The sequence below is a fragment of the Dreissena polymorpha genome, chromosome 3 (assembly GCF_020536995.1).
Source record: "Dreissena polymorpha isolate Duluth1 chromosome 3, UMN_Dpol_1.0, whole genome shotgun sequence".
NCBI classification, from domain to species: Eukaryota; Metazoa; Mollusca; class Bivalvia; order Myida; family Dreissenidae; genus Dreissena; species Dreissena polymorpha.
In genome coordinates this window covers 151313120-151329164 of record NC_068357.1, presented here as the reverse complement: position 1 = coordinate 151329164, position 16045 = coordinate 151313120, and the positions used below count along the sequence as shown (strand labels likewise).

The 16045-nt window shown below is 36.9% G+C and overlaps 2 protein-coding genes across 4 annotated transcripts in view; one reads left to right on the top strand and one right to left on the bottom strand.

Annotated features, from left to right (window-relative positions):
• The window catches only part of LOC127871969 (replication factor C subunit 1-like), a 113327-nt gene extending 100463 nt beyond the window's left edge, over positions 1-12864 (top strand). The window contains exon 24 of one of the 3 annotated variants that reach the window (XR_008045659.1): positions 12349-12864. The gene's annotated coding sequence lies outside the window, so the exon portion shown is untranslated. Of the gene's footprint in view, positions 1-11890; positions 12301-12348 lie in introns of those variants that run through there. The other 2 variants (XR_008045660.1, XR_008045658.1) reach the window with 2 other exon arrangements.
• Positions 511-6502, bottom strand: LOC127872688 (uncharacterized). The gene is made up of 2 exons (XM_052416018.1): positions 5050-6502; positions 511-660 (listed from the first exon to the last, which is right to left on the bottom strand). The coding sequence occupies exons 1-2, from the start codon at positions 6388-6390 to the stop codon at positions 511-513; spliced, it is 1491 nt and encodes a 496-aa protein (XP_052271978.1). The 5' UTR covers positions 6391-6502.
• Positions 12865-16045: the final 3181 nt, after the last annotated feature.

Below are 16045 nucleotides of genomic sequence, written 5' to 3'. Positions count from 1 at the left end.
TGCATCATATTGTCTTTGTTTTCGAGCAAACATGTCTAATCTTGCTGTTTGTACATCAGCTGCTGAACTGGATCTGTCATACATGGTTATTACAAATCTTTCTAATGCCTCTTTGTCTCCTGGTGTAACCTCAATCAGATATTTGCTTAATTTTGAGAAAACCTCGCCAATCTCTGGGAGCACATTTCACGTTTGCCATGCAGCTTTTTTACCTTTCCCATGGAATGCTGTAACAATGTCACACCCTGTAAATGCGTGAAAAAAGGAAATACCATTAGTTTTGTTCCCTATTGAATAGGGATCCACCTCACATTTGCTCCCTGACCGTATTCAAGCCAAAGTTTCTCCAAGCCTAGATTGCTTAGAGCTGAATAAGTTATAACAGCAATCACTAGAACATCAGTGTCACTAGCCTTAATGATGATGTTTTTATTACATTGGTTTAATGCGTTCTTTACATGCAAACACATCCTTGTGTCTGCTTCCTCATGATTGCAAGGAACTAGTCCCTCAGAAAGATCTGATGAAGGACAAAATAGTCAACTCCATTGTCAGCACAATATGACCAATGGTGAACTGGAGACTTTCTTCCGCTCGCTTCTCGCACCATTGCTCAAAACAAAACTTTTCCGACTTGTCATCGGTCTCGCTGCAGTACATCTTATATGAATATGTAATGAGCTTATACAAGGCACAAGCTGTAACCTGGTGCGCTTTTCTGGTTTTTGTCACACTTGTCACAGGCAGGAATGATTGTACAGTTCCTGAACAAGCAATTTCAGCTTCTGTAAGGGCGTCCGTCCATCCACTTGCTTGCAAAAACGTTCCGATAGTTTAGTGCAGCCATTTCAATCTGAAGCCCTCCAAACATCATTACGATTTTGTCCTCGCCGAATTTATCAGGCCATCGCCACTGTATTTGTTTAGCCAAGGCATACAAAAGTTGATCTGCAGTGAGAATAACAACCTGACCAGGATTCAGGAATGCAATAGTGTCTTTCACCTTGTCCATGACATATAAAGAAGTGAAACTCCAGCCGCTGGAGCAGTATTGAATTTTCATTAAAAACAATTAGTTGGTCCTTTATTTAAGGCAAGTGACCGATTGCCCAAACAGTACAAAACAGCACAATACAAACCAACATAAACACAAAATATGAATAAAGCTGGGGTCACCGCCTTGGAACGGTCAATGCAAAGCATTGGGGGTTTAAACCTGGTTATGGAGCGCTCTACCTCACACTTGGCCCAGCAATATTCATAATACATTTTTAAGTGTAAATAAAATTTAACGTCATAGCATTGTAACTCAAATTAAACAATAATAAAAGGGAATTAAAACGCATTCAATTTAATTACTATTTAATTACTCAATTGCATTGAAGATACAAGAGTAACAGAATTACAACTTTTTGACGAACGATCAAATAAAACTATTAACAATTGTCAACTACATTCCTTCTTTATAGAAAAGATTTGAGAATATAGAATCATATAGTTAATATCTCAGATAATCATCGCGCAAATACAGGAAGAAGCAGCAATAATGGGTGTAAACATTCCATATTACATAGCTTGGTTGTTTATGTGACTGCTAAACAAATTAAAAATAATTAAATCAAACAAGAAACGCCTATCAGAGAGAAAATATAAATAAAATGGAACGTTATAAACCCAATGACCTATGCATGTAGATTACAACTGGGAAATTCGGTCGTATGACGTCACAAAAATCCATAATGACGTAAACAAATTCCAAGGGCAGTACTAAATAAAAATATTAATGGGGCTGTGCTACTAATAAAACAAGTTTAGGTGATTTAATATTAAGAAGCAAATGAATTAAAATGGTAATTCCATTAAAGCGACATTATTGGAATCAAACAGTATATAGGTGTTTTGACAACTGAAGACAGAAATTATTTGATGTACGATTTGAGTCCAAATGTAGTTTACATGCAGATTTGTTCATACGACACAATGACACAATTTTATTCAACAGTGAAAAATGCCTATAATGTAGTATTCATGCAGATTTGATCATACGACACAATGACACAATTTTAATCAACAGTGAAAAATGCCTATAATATCACTAATGATTCCAAATTTTAAGGGAAGAAAGATATAGTGAATCGAAAACCATCAAACACGTGTTTTTAAGTACATAAGCATCGTATCCTTTTGTTAAAACAAGTTAATTAAATTGAAAAGTTTAATATGAACATTTGGTTTAACATATTTTAATTTGCGGACACGCTTCAAAACATCTCCGTAAAATGATGGATGGGAGATTCCATTATTTAAATGCCATTTTAAAGAAACATTATATTTTGAAATTAAATCACCATACTTAGAGTAAAATCTAGCAAATTTATTTCTTAGGTTATGATACAAAAAGCCTTGTTTTAGCAATTTTTTAGTTAATATTAGATTACGATCATTAAAATCTTTAATACACGAACATGCTCTGGCATAACGTACCAACTTCGAAATGTAAATACCATAGGAAGGTCCTTTAGGGATGTTGCCATCTAGAAACGGAAAATTTACAATTTCAAAGTTAAAATCGTCCCTTTTGTCGTATAAACTAGTTTTGATCAAATTATTATTAATAGTTAAATGTAAGTCTAAATACGCAGCGTCTGTATTGGATATACACGATCTATTTAAGACTAGTTCTTTTGGGTAGATTTTGTGAATATATTGTTCAAATAATGGATTATCTAAATTAAGTATGTCATCAATGTACCTACTAGTAAGGTGTCGTATAGTAGCCACAGAATGAGCGGATTCACGAAGCAGTGGCAGTAGAGATCCAATTGTAACTTCAAACGCGACGCCTCTTTCTTTTGATGCATGATGAGCAGACCAGGTAATATTCACATGTTCAAACAGTGTTTCAGTAAGACAAACCTCTTTGAGCCATTCAAATTCACAATGTAAATCGAGTAGTGGGTTTTGAATAGAGATTCTTCCGAAAAGAACTGCAGGGGGGACATTTGTGATCGAATCTGGAAGTTCTGGAACTTTTTTTGACTTGTTCCTAATACTAAAGGGATCGCGCTTTTGGCCTTCCTCGCAAGAGCTTGGATGTTGGAAAAATGATATGCTTGTTCCATGGAAGGATGATGAAAATGTGGTGGATGTTTGGTTGTGGTCAATGTTGTCCATTGCAGCCGTGGTAAATATGCCTTTCCTAAGGATAGATGGACAAACAAGACCTTCTTCAATGTACCTTCCAACAGCTGCATCTCCTAATTGTTCAGAAACCTCGGGAACTCTTTTGTACGGTATGCAGCGTCCATGTTCATTTAGCAGCTCAACAAGAACTTTCTCGCGGGTTTTTGCACACATATGTCTGTTCGTAACCAAACTGTCTTTGAAAATCAGTTAAGTTTGTAGCAGTTTGGCCTTTGTTAAATCTGTCTTTGATGCCCCAAACTGCAATTGCGATTTTATATCTACTCCATGCTCAATCATACAGACAAACTGCAACAGAGCGGATGGGACTGACCGTTAAATACAACTCTCCTTGAATCTACCGTCAAATGAAGTTTCGTGGCCAAGCATAAGTCGGCGTAAAATTCTTGCTGCTTTGATGAGCACAATTGCTTCAGAGAATTTCGAAGCTTTTGAAAGCTAGAACAGTATCTCGTCCGCTTTCATGAGCTTCAATCTCTGGAATTTCTGCCAGCAGTCTATACTTGAGCCTTGTTGAATGCACAGTTGACATTAACGGACTAACTCCGAATTGCTCTAGTCGTTGTTTGAACATCTTAACGAGATCTGCAGGACAAAATACTATGGGGTCTGTTGCTTTGGATTTAGATTCCACAATACATGTCACCAGCTCTGAAAATACAAGCGGGTATACTTCATCTTCCATTACCTTCCAATAAATCGCAGTTCTCCTGGTCATCAAGTCTTGACCGATGAGCTTTCTCCCTGTAGTACAGAGAGGACAAACATTTTTGTGGTACTTGAGCTCTTGTGCCACTGCATCTCCACCACTAAGAGTGGCAAGGAGCTTCCCACCATTTAGAGTCCAGGCACATTCGTAAAGTCGTCTATCAATATTCACAGTCATTGCTTTCCGGAGGTCTGACTAAGGCGTTTCGCTATCACACAGGATGCATTTTTCTATTTCCAAGCTTAATCTTCTAGATTTCAATGGCACTTTCCCTAATGCATCGGATTTTGCAGAAGATATTTTTCTAGCTCTATCAAGTTGTGTGTCGTTAAACATTAGACGGCAGCTCTGGTGATATTTTGCCTGCCTTTTGCGCAGGTTTGTTCCAATTCAATCCCCCTCATCCAACCTTATTGGATCTAAAATCAATGGAAGCTGGTTCATTGCGTAAAATGCGGAACGTTTGTTGCTTTATTAGTATAACACTCATCACCCTTGCTGTCGGGTGAAGGCAACTTTATATCCTCATCTTTCTTTTCAGTCTGACATAGACAACACTTGTCCCAGTTGGTTTGGTGCTTTGAAATGAACACACTGACGTTAGCCATATAATTTGTGTGACTTACCCGAGTGGCTAACCTTTAACAAACATAAGCCACTAAATCTAACAGCTTATATTGACCCGTATAACCAACAGACTCAGTTACAATAAAAATCGATTTTATAAAAAAAAAACTTAATTGGAAAAACAATACTTCTCTTTGATAGAATAATTTTGATAATTAATTTATGACTTCAATCAACTAGAGCAACGTCGGCTATTATCGACAGTTTTAGACATAAGCCTTACCCATTTCGATGACAGCCGCTGCAAAAAGAAATGAAAGTTATATATAGAATATTTAACGGACGCTCTTGCCATTGGTTGGTATAAAATATCGGCGCCAATTTGTAAAAGTAAGAAAAGGGAGGTCATCATAAGTTGACTGTGCGGAGGGCGTTATCTACAGGATTCGGCTATTACCGACATCGTACACTTTTTCAAGTAAACAATTTAAAAACTCTTCTAACTTGTCATTATTTAATTCCATTTTATTGTCTGGTAGTTGGATGGGGGCATGTACATTGTCTTGTACTTGGATCGGGACCGGATCCTTTTCTGGGGCTTGGGAAGGGGCATGGGCTTGTTTTGAGGCTTGAACAGGCGCTTTTGCATTGTCTGGTACTAGGGCTTGGGCAGGAACTTGGTCTCGATCAAGAGCCATGGTGACAGGATTGGCAAGTTTAGAAGGCTCAAGTTTTGTTTTGTCTATCCCGGAAGGGTCCAACGGGAACAGTCCGGACCTTCGAAACCCCCGTACAGCTAATTCAAAGCTGGTAACGGCGTCCCATGCTGCCTTGAACACTTTGGGAAAGTCCTTTTTTGTTAAAATCTCTCCAATATTTTCCATTTGCCAATTTTTCAAGTGTCTCTTCCAAGAAGCCTTCATGGGGGAAAAAAATCCAACATCGCATGGTTGCAGAATGTGGGTGGCGTTAGGCAAAAGACAATATAGAATGATTCCATTAGCGGCGCAGAATTCAGCGGCGCTCCTGGACATGTGAGTCGAATGTCCGTCAACGAAAAGTATAACAGGTTTGGTAATTTTCTTCTGATCTACGTAATTTGAAAATTCTTCCAGAAATGTCACAAAGAGCTCACTGTCCATCCACCCATTAGAAGTATGGCCATATATAGCTTCTGGAAAACTGCTCAATCCGATATCGCGGAATCTTTCACCTGGATAGACAATCAATGGTGGGAAGAAGTCGCCAAATGCATTGAAGCAGACCATGACCGTAATCTGCTGTTTGTTACTAGATGTAACGTTGTAAACATGTCGTGCACCCGTTTGTGCAAGTACTTTTCCAGATTTATAACAAAGTGGGAATCCACTCTCATCGGCGTTAAAAATCCGTCGAGGGTCTTGAATCATATTTTCATACCCATTTATTTCATCTCGAAGGTATTTAAACAGATTTGAATACCATGATTCAATCATAGCCATATTAACAAAGGCGCGTTGGTGCCCAAGTGTCATGGCGAAGCGCTCGCTTAAATCTGGATGACGGTTCTTGAAGGCATAGAACCAATCTTTTTCTGGTTTGTTGTTTTTAAATGGCGTTTTGCGCCCATCAACATCAATAATCTTTTTGACCTCGTTTAAAAGTTCCTCGCGCGAAACCGGATATCCAATGGAAGCCATTAATTTGATATAATTCACCAACACGTCTTCCTCTGCTGCTGATAAGACCGTCGCTGGACCAGGACGAGTCCTTGCCTCCGGGACACGCCCACTCAGCTTGTCTAAGAGCGTTGACCTCGGCACACCGAACGTCATGGCAGCTTTGCGTTTAGACATTGCCTTACTTCGAACGGCCTCAATAGCCAGGCCCATTTTCGTTGGCGAATACTGGACTCCAACTTGTTTTGACATATCTGTTACCTGCAACAAAACAGATAATGCAGGTCAAATTAAAATGTTATGCAAACCTTAACATCATTACATTTTTTACAATTTAGACAGATGCAAAAGACAAAACAAGAATTTACCCTTCTCCTGTGTTAATAGATCGAATTTTTCAGCAAACGAATTTGAAAGCATCAATATAAAAGAACCAACTTATTCAAGAATAAGCGTATGGATCTAGTGACCAAATTGAAGTTGAAAACATAGGAAAAATATGAGGACTATCCCTTTGCCACAATGTTTTTAGAATTTCGACTGCTGCAAAGACGTAGTTAGATGGCCTTTCTTTTATGAATCGCATATCGCAATATCAATAGGTGCAAGATCTATAGCTGAACGCGATATATCAACATGTTTTAAATAGTGTTTAGACCTTTAGTTAATTTGTCATTTATTAAAATAAAAACCTGTCGATAATTGCCTATCGCACAAATTTGCGTCGGCATTTATCGACACATCTGATATTTGAAGTTTCAAGGGCAAATCACGCGCGATTTTGCTATGCGAACGTTGTTCCATGTATTAAACTTGTGTTATAGTAGAAATGTATTCAATCGAGTGCAGCCAAGGACACATGACATTGGTACAGAAAAGGCATCATCCTTATCGTATGTGTTAACGTCATGAAATTTTAGTATAGTAAAATTTTACTTACTTGTTTTGTTTGCGTACAAACTGTTGAGCTCGTTCAAATCGAAAAGATCGAAAAGTGACGTCATGTATTACATAATTCATTACGTCATTTACCATCTTTCGTGAAATAAAAGGCCAAAATCAGGAATTGACGATAAATACCGACGGTCGATAATAGCCGACGTTGCTCTATCAAAATAATTGCTTCAAAATTCAATTTGAAACCTATCGCTATATTATTTAACAGCAGGACCATACATGTTGGTGTACTAACTGACCTGTGACAGAGGTTATAAAATACCAAAGAAGTGACGTAATAAAGATGCATGACGTAGTATACGATGCTCCTTCTTCGTACTTATTACCTATAAATCCATAATTTATCCCATTTTCACCGCGACATTGACGGTATAACACGTTGTGGAATATACTTGCTTGTATTCAACACTGTGGAATATACCTGTCGCGTGCACGGACTACTTTTTAAATGACGTCATGCGATATGCGCTAAAATTAGGTCGATATTGTTTGGTTCATTGATCGAATTTTAAGGTCACCCATTAGAAGTAAATGTGCATATTTTGCAGAAAAATATATATATGACATATTCACCAAAAGAAATGTTGAAATAAAATATAAAATTACACGATTTTTGTTTTGTTATTTTTTTATTTATATTTACCACTGAATGATTTTTCATAAGAAACAAAGTCGACAAAACTTAAGCTTCAAAATTATTGGACCTTCAACCAGGGACCTATACAAACAAATTGTATAGGTCCCTGTTTCAACCTTTAAATCTAGTCATATGACATAATTTTTCGCCATTCGTATAATGAATCAGCTGATTGATGGCGTCATAAAATGACATACTTATTGCGTCATTTTCCCCATTGACGATTTATTATAAACGCGACTTATTTCACATGTTTTCTACATGTACTGTATGTCGACATATCTGAATTGTCAATTGATCACATTTTCCTTCTTTCGTGTAATGTGCATTGTTTATAACCAAACCATATACTTTTGACATTTAACTTAAATATTAAGAATGTACAACAAGCCATACACATATCGCACAGTTCATGAATAATCTGCTATGTTTGCTTTCCTATTTAATTCACGTTAGGCATACAGCTGTGTAAAGTATAAGATGGTAAAAATAGCACCACACTGGAATTGGGAACGTCCCATTTTGTACACGGGTATTTTCTACTCATTTATCTGTTGTGTACTGGAATGTTTTCCATTCTTTGTGTATTTATATATTAAATTATTTTCTCGTACAATAAGGGCATTTACCAATGATAAATAAAACATTGTGCAAGTTTAAACATAATTATGTTTGTATGCAGAAATCTGCAAATGCAACCGAGTTTACCAACGGCTATTATTAGATAAACTGCTCCGGTTCATTTGAACAGCAGTAATGTAGAGCACATGACGTAGCGTGTGACGAAGAAGAAAGTTTATCGCGTTCATAAACTCATTTGAATAAAGTGATAGAATGGCATAAGGGTCTTTATTTAAATATGCTGAAATAATTATTAAAGACCCTAGAGGCAAAATCATCAATTATTGAGTTAAATGGATTATTAGATGGATTTTAAAGGATTATTAAAGGTAAGATACTAGTTCTTACGTGTTTTGATTTTTGTTTGTACTTTTGTCGTTCCCTGTTCTCGGGGAAATGATTTTAACATGGGCGCCATTGATGCATCGGATCACACACGGCATACCCATAACATAATAAAAAAAAAACACGTTCTGCGCGTCCTTAAATTTGTCGTCCGAAGTCGGAAAACGTATTGCCCTGTATATTTTGTAAAATAAAGTGTCAGTCGCTACAATTGTCTGTTTACTCGTCAAAATTGTCAAGGTCGTCGATAGCTAAAGAAACTTCAGTGTACAGTTTATTTAGTATTGACAGACCTGTACAAAGTCGCGCCAGTCAAAAATCATAAAAGGCGACATGTAAAGTTATGGTAGCCAGAACTAGGTCGTTGATGGTGTACATGTATGTTGACATCGACAGCATTTTGTCAGGAGCAATCGCCGCCATATTGTATTTTGATCATTTTCTTTCGAAAATAAAATGAATTATAGTAAAGTTAAATCTTCTTTTCGCGGTCGTAATGTGTTAAAATTCGCATACTGCGTAAAATTGAATGTAGGCATATGGTGATATTTTTACTTGTTTTACAGTTTGTGTGTGAATTTTTTAAAGACTATTTTGCGTACCAGAACAAATACATGTATATCACTACGCATGGTTACATTTGTTAGATTTTAAGCGCTTTTATGACTGAATTAAAATTATTGTTAAGGTTATTAGATCTATTTATGTTAAATGTCACGTTGAAAAAAAATCAAATGGGATAAATAGAATACTAGGATTAGCGTTGAATACAGAGAAGTTTATGTTGCTCGGCTCGAACACCGAAAGCGCTCGCCAAGGCTCGCGCTTCCGGCGTTCTAAGCCTCGCAACATAAACTTCTCTGTATTCAACGCTAACCTAGTATTCTCTATATGCACATCCACGAAGTGAACGACGATCCTACTTCCTACGTAATACCAATAAGTCCATAATAAGCGCACCCCTGGGTGTAAAATAGTTTTCTTTTTAAATGCTATATATATTTATTCAACATGTTTTAAAACAGTTGTCTATGTGTGTCATACATGTGTATGTATTGTTTTTACATTACCGTTATGATAACTGTATTGTGATATATACGTACATATGTGTTGTACAATTATTTTGCAAATTGTGCGACAATTTCGATACAAATGTACAATATTTTTACATCTTAATGTCAAGAAGAAAAAAAATGTATATATTAAACATTCTTTATAACAAAGCAACCTTAATAATGTTTGTTTTTATTTGTCTCCGAGTGCAAATGATTGATTTTGAAGAAAAAATGTATATAAAATATTATGCGGCCGCCAATTTAGAAAACAATGGCCGCCATGTTTTTTTTGTGGCTTACAGGTTTCTTGGAAAGAGCACATATTAAGGTACATTCATGGAAAGTTTGGTGCTTGCTTACAAGTTTGCAAGATTTTGCTGATAAATGGACCTAAATCCCCAAGCTACCAGCGCGACATTCTAGATCAGCCTTCGTTTTAAAGGCGTTAAGTTGAATGCTAAGCCAGCTCAACACCCCAGCGCGACATTCCAGATCAGCATTCGTCTTATAAGAGTTATGGCGAATGCTGAGCCAGCTAAGCACTCTAGCGCGACATTCCAGAAGCATTCGTTTAAAAAGTATAACGGCGAACGCGGTGAGCGATGTTAACGTAGTGTCCCAGGTGTGCGAGAGTTGGTAGCGGCCCCCGTCTTTGTTAAGCGCCGGTCTTATTGCACGGATGTAAATAGCCTCCTTGACCCCTCTCTCGAACCAAGATGGCTCACGGACCAGAATCTTAACGTTCTCCAGCTAAACAAGGACGGGGGCCGCTACCAACTCTCGCACACCTGGGACAGTACGTTAACATCGCTCACACCGACAATTAGCGGCGTAAACGTTTCCCAACAGTTGAAATCATTCTGCTGGTAAAGTCCGTAGTACAGGGACGACAGAGCTCCATGTATAGCTTATAATACTTAAAGTGTGATTTGACAGTCTAAAACTTATTGGATTATTATGGAAACCACAAAGTCAAACTTTCATCGAAGATAGAGACAAGTATTTCCTGAGTTGTAGGATACTATAGTGTTCATAAATAATAGTTTTCAAAAATAATATGCTTCACACACGCATGAAACATCGTATTCTTATGTATCACAATGCAAGCTTGATTAAAGAGGCTTTTTAACGTTTTGGTAAATTGACAAAATTAAAACAATTGTTTCAGATTCACAAATGTGCGTTTTAGTTATGATATTTGTGAGAAAACAGTAATACTGATCGTTTACCACGCTTTAAGTATCCATTATATGCATCTGTTAATGATTTAAAGTGATATTATGCGCATCTAACAGTATATGCTATGTTAATAGGTGTCTATCGCAACCGTTGTTTATTTTTGGTGTTTTCACGTCATATACGCTTGTTTTTGTTAATGCAGAATCAACATAATAAAACTATATCCCGGAAAGAGAAAAACAATGCATTTGAATGTCAACCGTACTTTCGTTTTGACAACTTACGACAGAACTGCTTCGATGTACGATGTGAATCTAAATTTAGTTTAAGTGCATATCGTTCATACGACACACGAACACTAACTCCGATCCTAATAAAAAGACAGTTCCACTCGGCTTAGAGGACTGTACAGTCATGTAAAATTTCGAATATAATTTTTTTTTTCAAAACATCTGGTAGCAAAATGAGTTACATATAATTGGTCAGTTACCACATTTTAACTAACTATTTTGACCTGTTAATTCTTTTCAGCTCAATTCAACAGTGAGAAATGCCCATAACATCACTTTAACAACCTGAAAATTATAAAGCATTGCAACGCGAAACGATCGAATAATTTGGAATGTTTTGTTGTTGTCGTTATATTTTGTGGAACTACGAGGATTGCTTATATAAAGAATAAAATACATCACTCATAGTCGCCGTCATTGTATGAGCACCCGGATGGCCGAGTGGTATCAGCCTTAGACTTTTACTCCAGGGGTCAGTGGTTCGAGCACAGTTGAGAGATACTTTTTATACGCCCGTATAAAATACGGGACGTATTATGTGAAACCCCTTGGCGGGCGGGCGGGCGGGCGGCGGGCGGAAGGCATCACTTTGTCCGGACTCTAATTCAAATTGTATTCATCCGATCTTCACCAAACTTGGTCAGCAGTTGCATCTAGTTGATATCTAGGCCAAGTTCGAATATGGGTCATGCCGGGTCAAAAACTAGGTCATAGGGTCAATAAGTGCATTTTCAAAGGGGCCACTTTGTCCGGACTCTATTTCAAATTGTATTCATCCGATCTTCACCAAACTTGGTCAGCAGTTGCATCTAGTTGATATATAGGCCAAGTTCGAATATGGGTCATGCCGGGTCAAAAACTAGGTCATAGGGTCAATTAGTGCATTTTCAACGGCGCCACTTTGTCCGGACTCTAATTCAAATTGTATTCATCCGATCTTCACCAAACTTGGTCAGTAGTTGCATCTAGTTGATATCTAGGTCAAGTCCGAATATGGGTCATGCTGGGTCAAAAACTAGGTCAAAGGGTCAATTAGTGCATTTTACTTTGTCCGGACTCTAATTCGAATTGTATAAATCTTATCTTCACCAAACTTGGTCAGTAGTTGCATCTAGTTGATATCTAGGCCAAGTTCGAATATGGGTCATGCCAGGTAAAAAACTAGGTCATAGGGTCAATTAGTCCATTTTCAACAGCGCCACTTTGTCCGGACTCTTATTCAAATTGTATTCATCCGATCTTTACCAAACTTGGTCAGTAGTTGCATCTAGTTGATATCTAGGTCAAGTTCGAATATGGGTCATGTCGGGTCAAGAACTAGGTCATAGGGTCAATTAGTGCATTTTCAACGGCGCCACTTTGTCCGGACTCTAATTCAAATTGTATTCATCCGAAACTTTTAAACAACTTTTTATCCTGCGTCAAAGTGGTATGGGGGTATAAGTCACATTCAGTGACAAAGCTCTAGTTCAAGTTGAATTCACCAAACTTGGTCAGAGGTAGTATATAGATTATATATCAGTCAGGTCTGATTGGAGACATGCAACCGATTAACACATGCAATATTTTTATGCAATATTTTTATCCAGTTTTATTTTGCGATATTTTCATCGGGTTTATTTTTTTCGCGATTTTTGAAATTTTTTTTTGCTTATTTCTAAAACAAATACATCAATCATCAGTGTATCATCTCCAATGGCACACGAATCGGGCGTATATTGCTCCGTCATGCGGCGCTCTTGTTTTAAATCAATAACACTTAATAGCATAGCCAAACAGAATAAATGCAAATTGCCTTTGTCGAAATTTGGAAGATTTTACACAATGCATTTATTTTCAGAGTAAATTTATTATACAACCCTGTGTTGTGTGATTAAATCTGGGCTATAAAACAGTTTTAGTATGGCTGTATATCGGATGAAGTCCCTTCTGTGTATATACATTTACAGTTCTATTAATTGACCTCTCCTTCAATCATATTTTATTTTGCCAATGTCGTCCCTTATGTGATTTACACAACCTTATTGTTGTCTTGCCTTTATACATGGATCGAGGAATATTCTTGTCAAAAGTACAGTGGCAAAAAATCCTTTGTAGGCATATAACAAACCAGACTAGAGATTCACGGATTTCGCGTATATGCGTTCAAAGTTCGGTGTACCAGTAATAATTCCAAGGGACGGTAATCAATATGTGCTTTAATCTATTTGAAAATCACTTCAAGAGTTTTTGCTGCTTGTTAAGACTAAAAGGACAATCGGAATGCTGCTCTTCAGAGTTTACGCGGAAATTTTCCACAAGTGCTTGATTGTGTTCGAAAGTGTTATTTATCACTTCCTCTTCTCTTCTCCGATAAACTGTAGGAACAATGCACACATGATAGGCAAAGTTTGCATGCGGAGTAGAATACAACACACGTAACCTTTGGTTTTTCTGCCGTTCACCATTGCAGGAAATTCAAAATTCGCACTTCTTAAAACCCTTAATTGTGTTTGTATGTGTTATCGATAGAATCACAATCTAACTTGTACAGTTTATACGCAATAAAGAGAAGATATCTTAGCATTCATGTCTTTTTAGGCCCTAGACTATTTTCCTGTTTTGATATGTGATGTTTCTCAAAAACGTGTCCTTTGCATTTTAAGCTCATCTATTTTTTGAAAAAAAGAGATATTGTCATAACCTTGGCGTCGGCGTCTGCGTCGGCGTCGGTGTCGGCGTCGGCGTCCGGTTTAGTTTTGTGTTTATGTCCACTTTTCTCATAAGGTATCAAAGCTATTGCATTCACACTTGGTACACTTACTTACTATCACGAGGGAAATGGGCAGGCAAAGTAAGATAACTCTGGCGTGCATTTTGACAGAATTATGTGCCCTTTTTATACATAAAAAATTGAAAGTTTGCTTAAGTTTTGTGTTTAGGTCGTCTTACTTCCTAAAGTATCAAAGCTATTGCTTTCATACTTGTGACACTTACTAACTATCATAAGGGGACTGTGCAGGCAAAGTAATGTAACTCTGACTGGCATTTTAACAGAATTATGGCCCCTTTATACTTAGAGAATTGAAAATTTCGTTAAGTTTTGTGTTTTGGTCCATTTTACTCCTAAGGTATCATAGCTTTTGCTTTCAGCCTTGGAACACTCGCAAACTATCATAAGGGACTGTACAGGACACGTTGCATAACTCTGGTTGTCCTTTTGACGGCATTATGGCCCTATTTTGACTTAGTAATTTTGAATATATGGTTAAATTTTGTGTTTACATCCACTTTACATCTTAAGTATCAAGGCGATTGCTTTTAAACTTCAAATACTTTCATACTATCATGAGGGTACTGTACCTGGCAAGTTGAATTTTACCTTGACCTTTGAATGACCTTGACTCTCAAGGTCAAATAATTACATTTTGCTAAAATTGCCTCGAATTCGTTATATAAATAGCCTCAATACTTTGACAAAACAGCTCTTACCTGACATACTACAATAGACTCCACCCAAACCATCCCCCATGCTCCCCACCCCCAGAATCACCCCCAAACAAGTACGTTTATTTTTTTATTATTTTTGAAAGATCATCTTATAAATGACCAAACCCTCACACTATACCCCCGACCCTCCCTCCCCCAATTTTTTTTTTTTGAAACATGGTTAGAAAACAAAAATATTTATTTTTATTATTTTTATTTTATTTTTGAAAGACAATCCAACTATCCAACCCAAGAATCCCCTCATTTTTATTTTTATTTTTGGAAGATAATGTAATAAATGACCACAATCCCACACTATACACCCCTCTCCACCCATCCCTCCATCTTTTTTTTTGAAGTATTGAGATAGGTCCCTTCACCTTTAAAAAGAAAAATAGATGAGCGGTCTGCATCCGCAAGGCGGTGCTCTTGTTGTATTGTGAACAGTCTCCTGACTGCTTTTTTTTCAGATACTAGTATGCAGCAATTTATTCGTTTAAAATGATTATTTAAAGGTGGACATATTCAATAGTCAGTATGTGTCGTATGAATAGATATCGTTGCAGGAAATTATAATGATCCGTAAAACTAATTTAAAATTTAGATTCACATTTTGACATATGTTCTTCTATTCTTTTACTTTTATTTATATTGAAATATATGTATAATAAGTTTTGTAAAATTTTATATAAATTCTTAAATATTTGACAAAATCGTAAAATCTCACTTTAACAGAAATAAGGTCGCGGTTGCTTAGTAGATATGGTGGATATGGTGATCGCCTAGCGACCGGGAGGTCACGGGTTCATTTCCCACTGTGGGAGCGATCTAAAGAACTCCTCAAGAATTTAGTTTTATTCCCAGAAAAAAAAACATTCGAGTACGTTTCAAAAAAGCTTAAGCGTAACGACACAGTCAATTAAAGTATTTCAGTTAATTAAATAAAACTAGGTGGGAGCGAAATCGCGAGTACCACAACATTTATGTAAAATACAGCATTCGCGATTGTGTGATAAACATTTTCATTATTTGCTGTTAATGCTAATAAGTGGGCTAAACTATATTTGTTTTTAAAGTTTTTAACAAAAAACATACTATTCTACAGCGCACGATGTTTGCATCTACTAGTTCAGCCCCAGATCATACTGAAAATGCTGTAACGGTGTTAACACATTTGTTTTCGCGTAAATAAGACCTCCAACCAATTGAAAAATCAAAAATTTATTTAAAACTACACCGGACAATGTACGATTGGTTTTCGCCAAAGCTCAAAATAAACAAGTTCTCCCCGATACTCGTTTCTGATATTCGACTTTCATTAGGAGTTTTCTTCCGATGATGTCATCGTACACACA

Bases quoted from the DNA above. Each gene is read 5' to 3' on its own strand.
- LOC127872688 (XM_052416018.1), bottom strand. From the start codon at position 6,390: ATGTCAAAACAAGTTGGAGTCCAGTATTCGCCAACGAAAATGGGCCTG. The intron at 661-5,049 runs GTACAAGACAAT...TATTCATATAAG, and splicing joins AGGATCCGGTCCCGATCCAA to ATGTACTGCAGCGAGACCGA.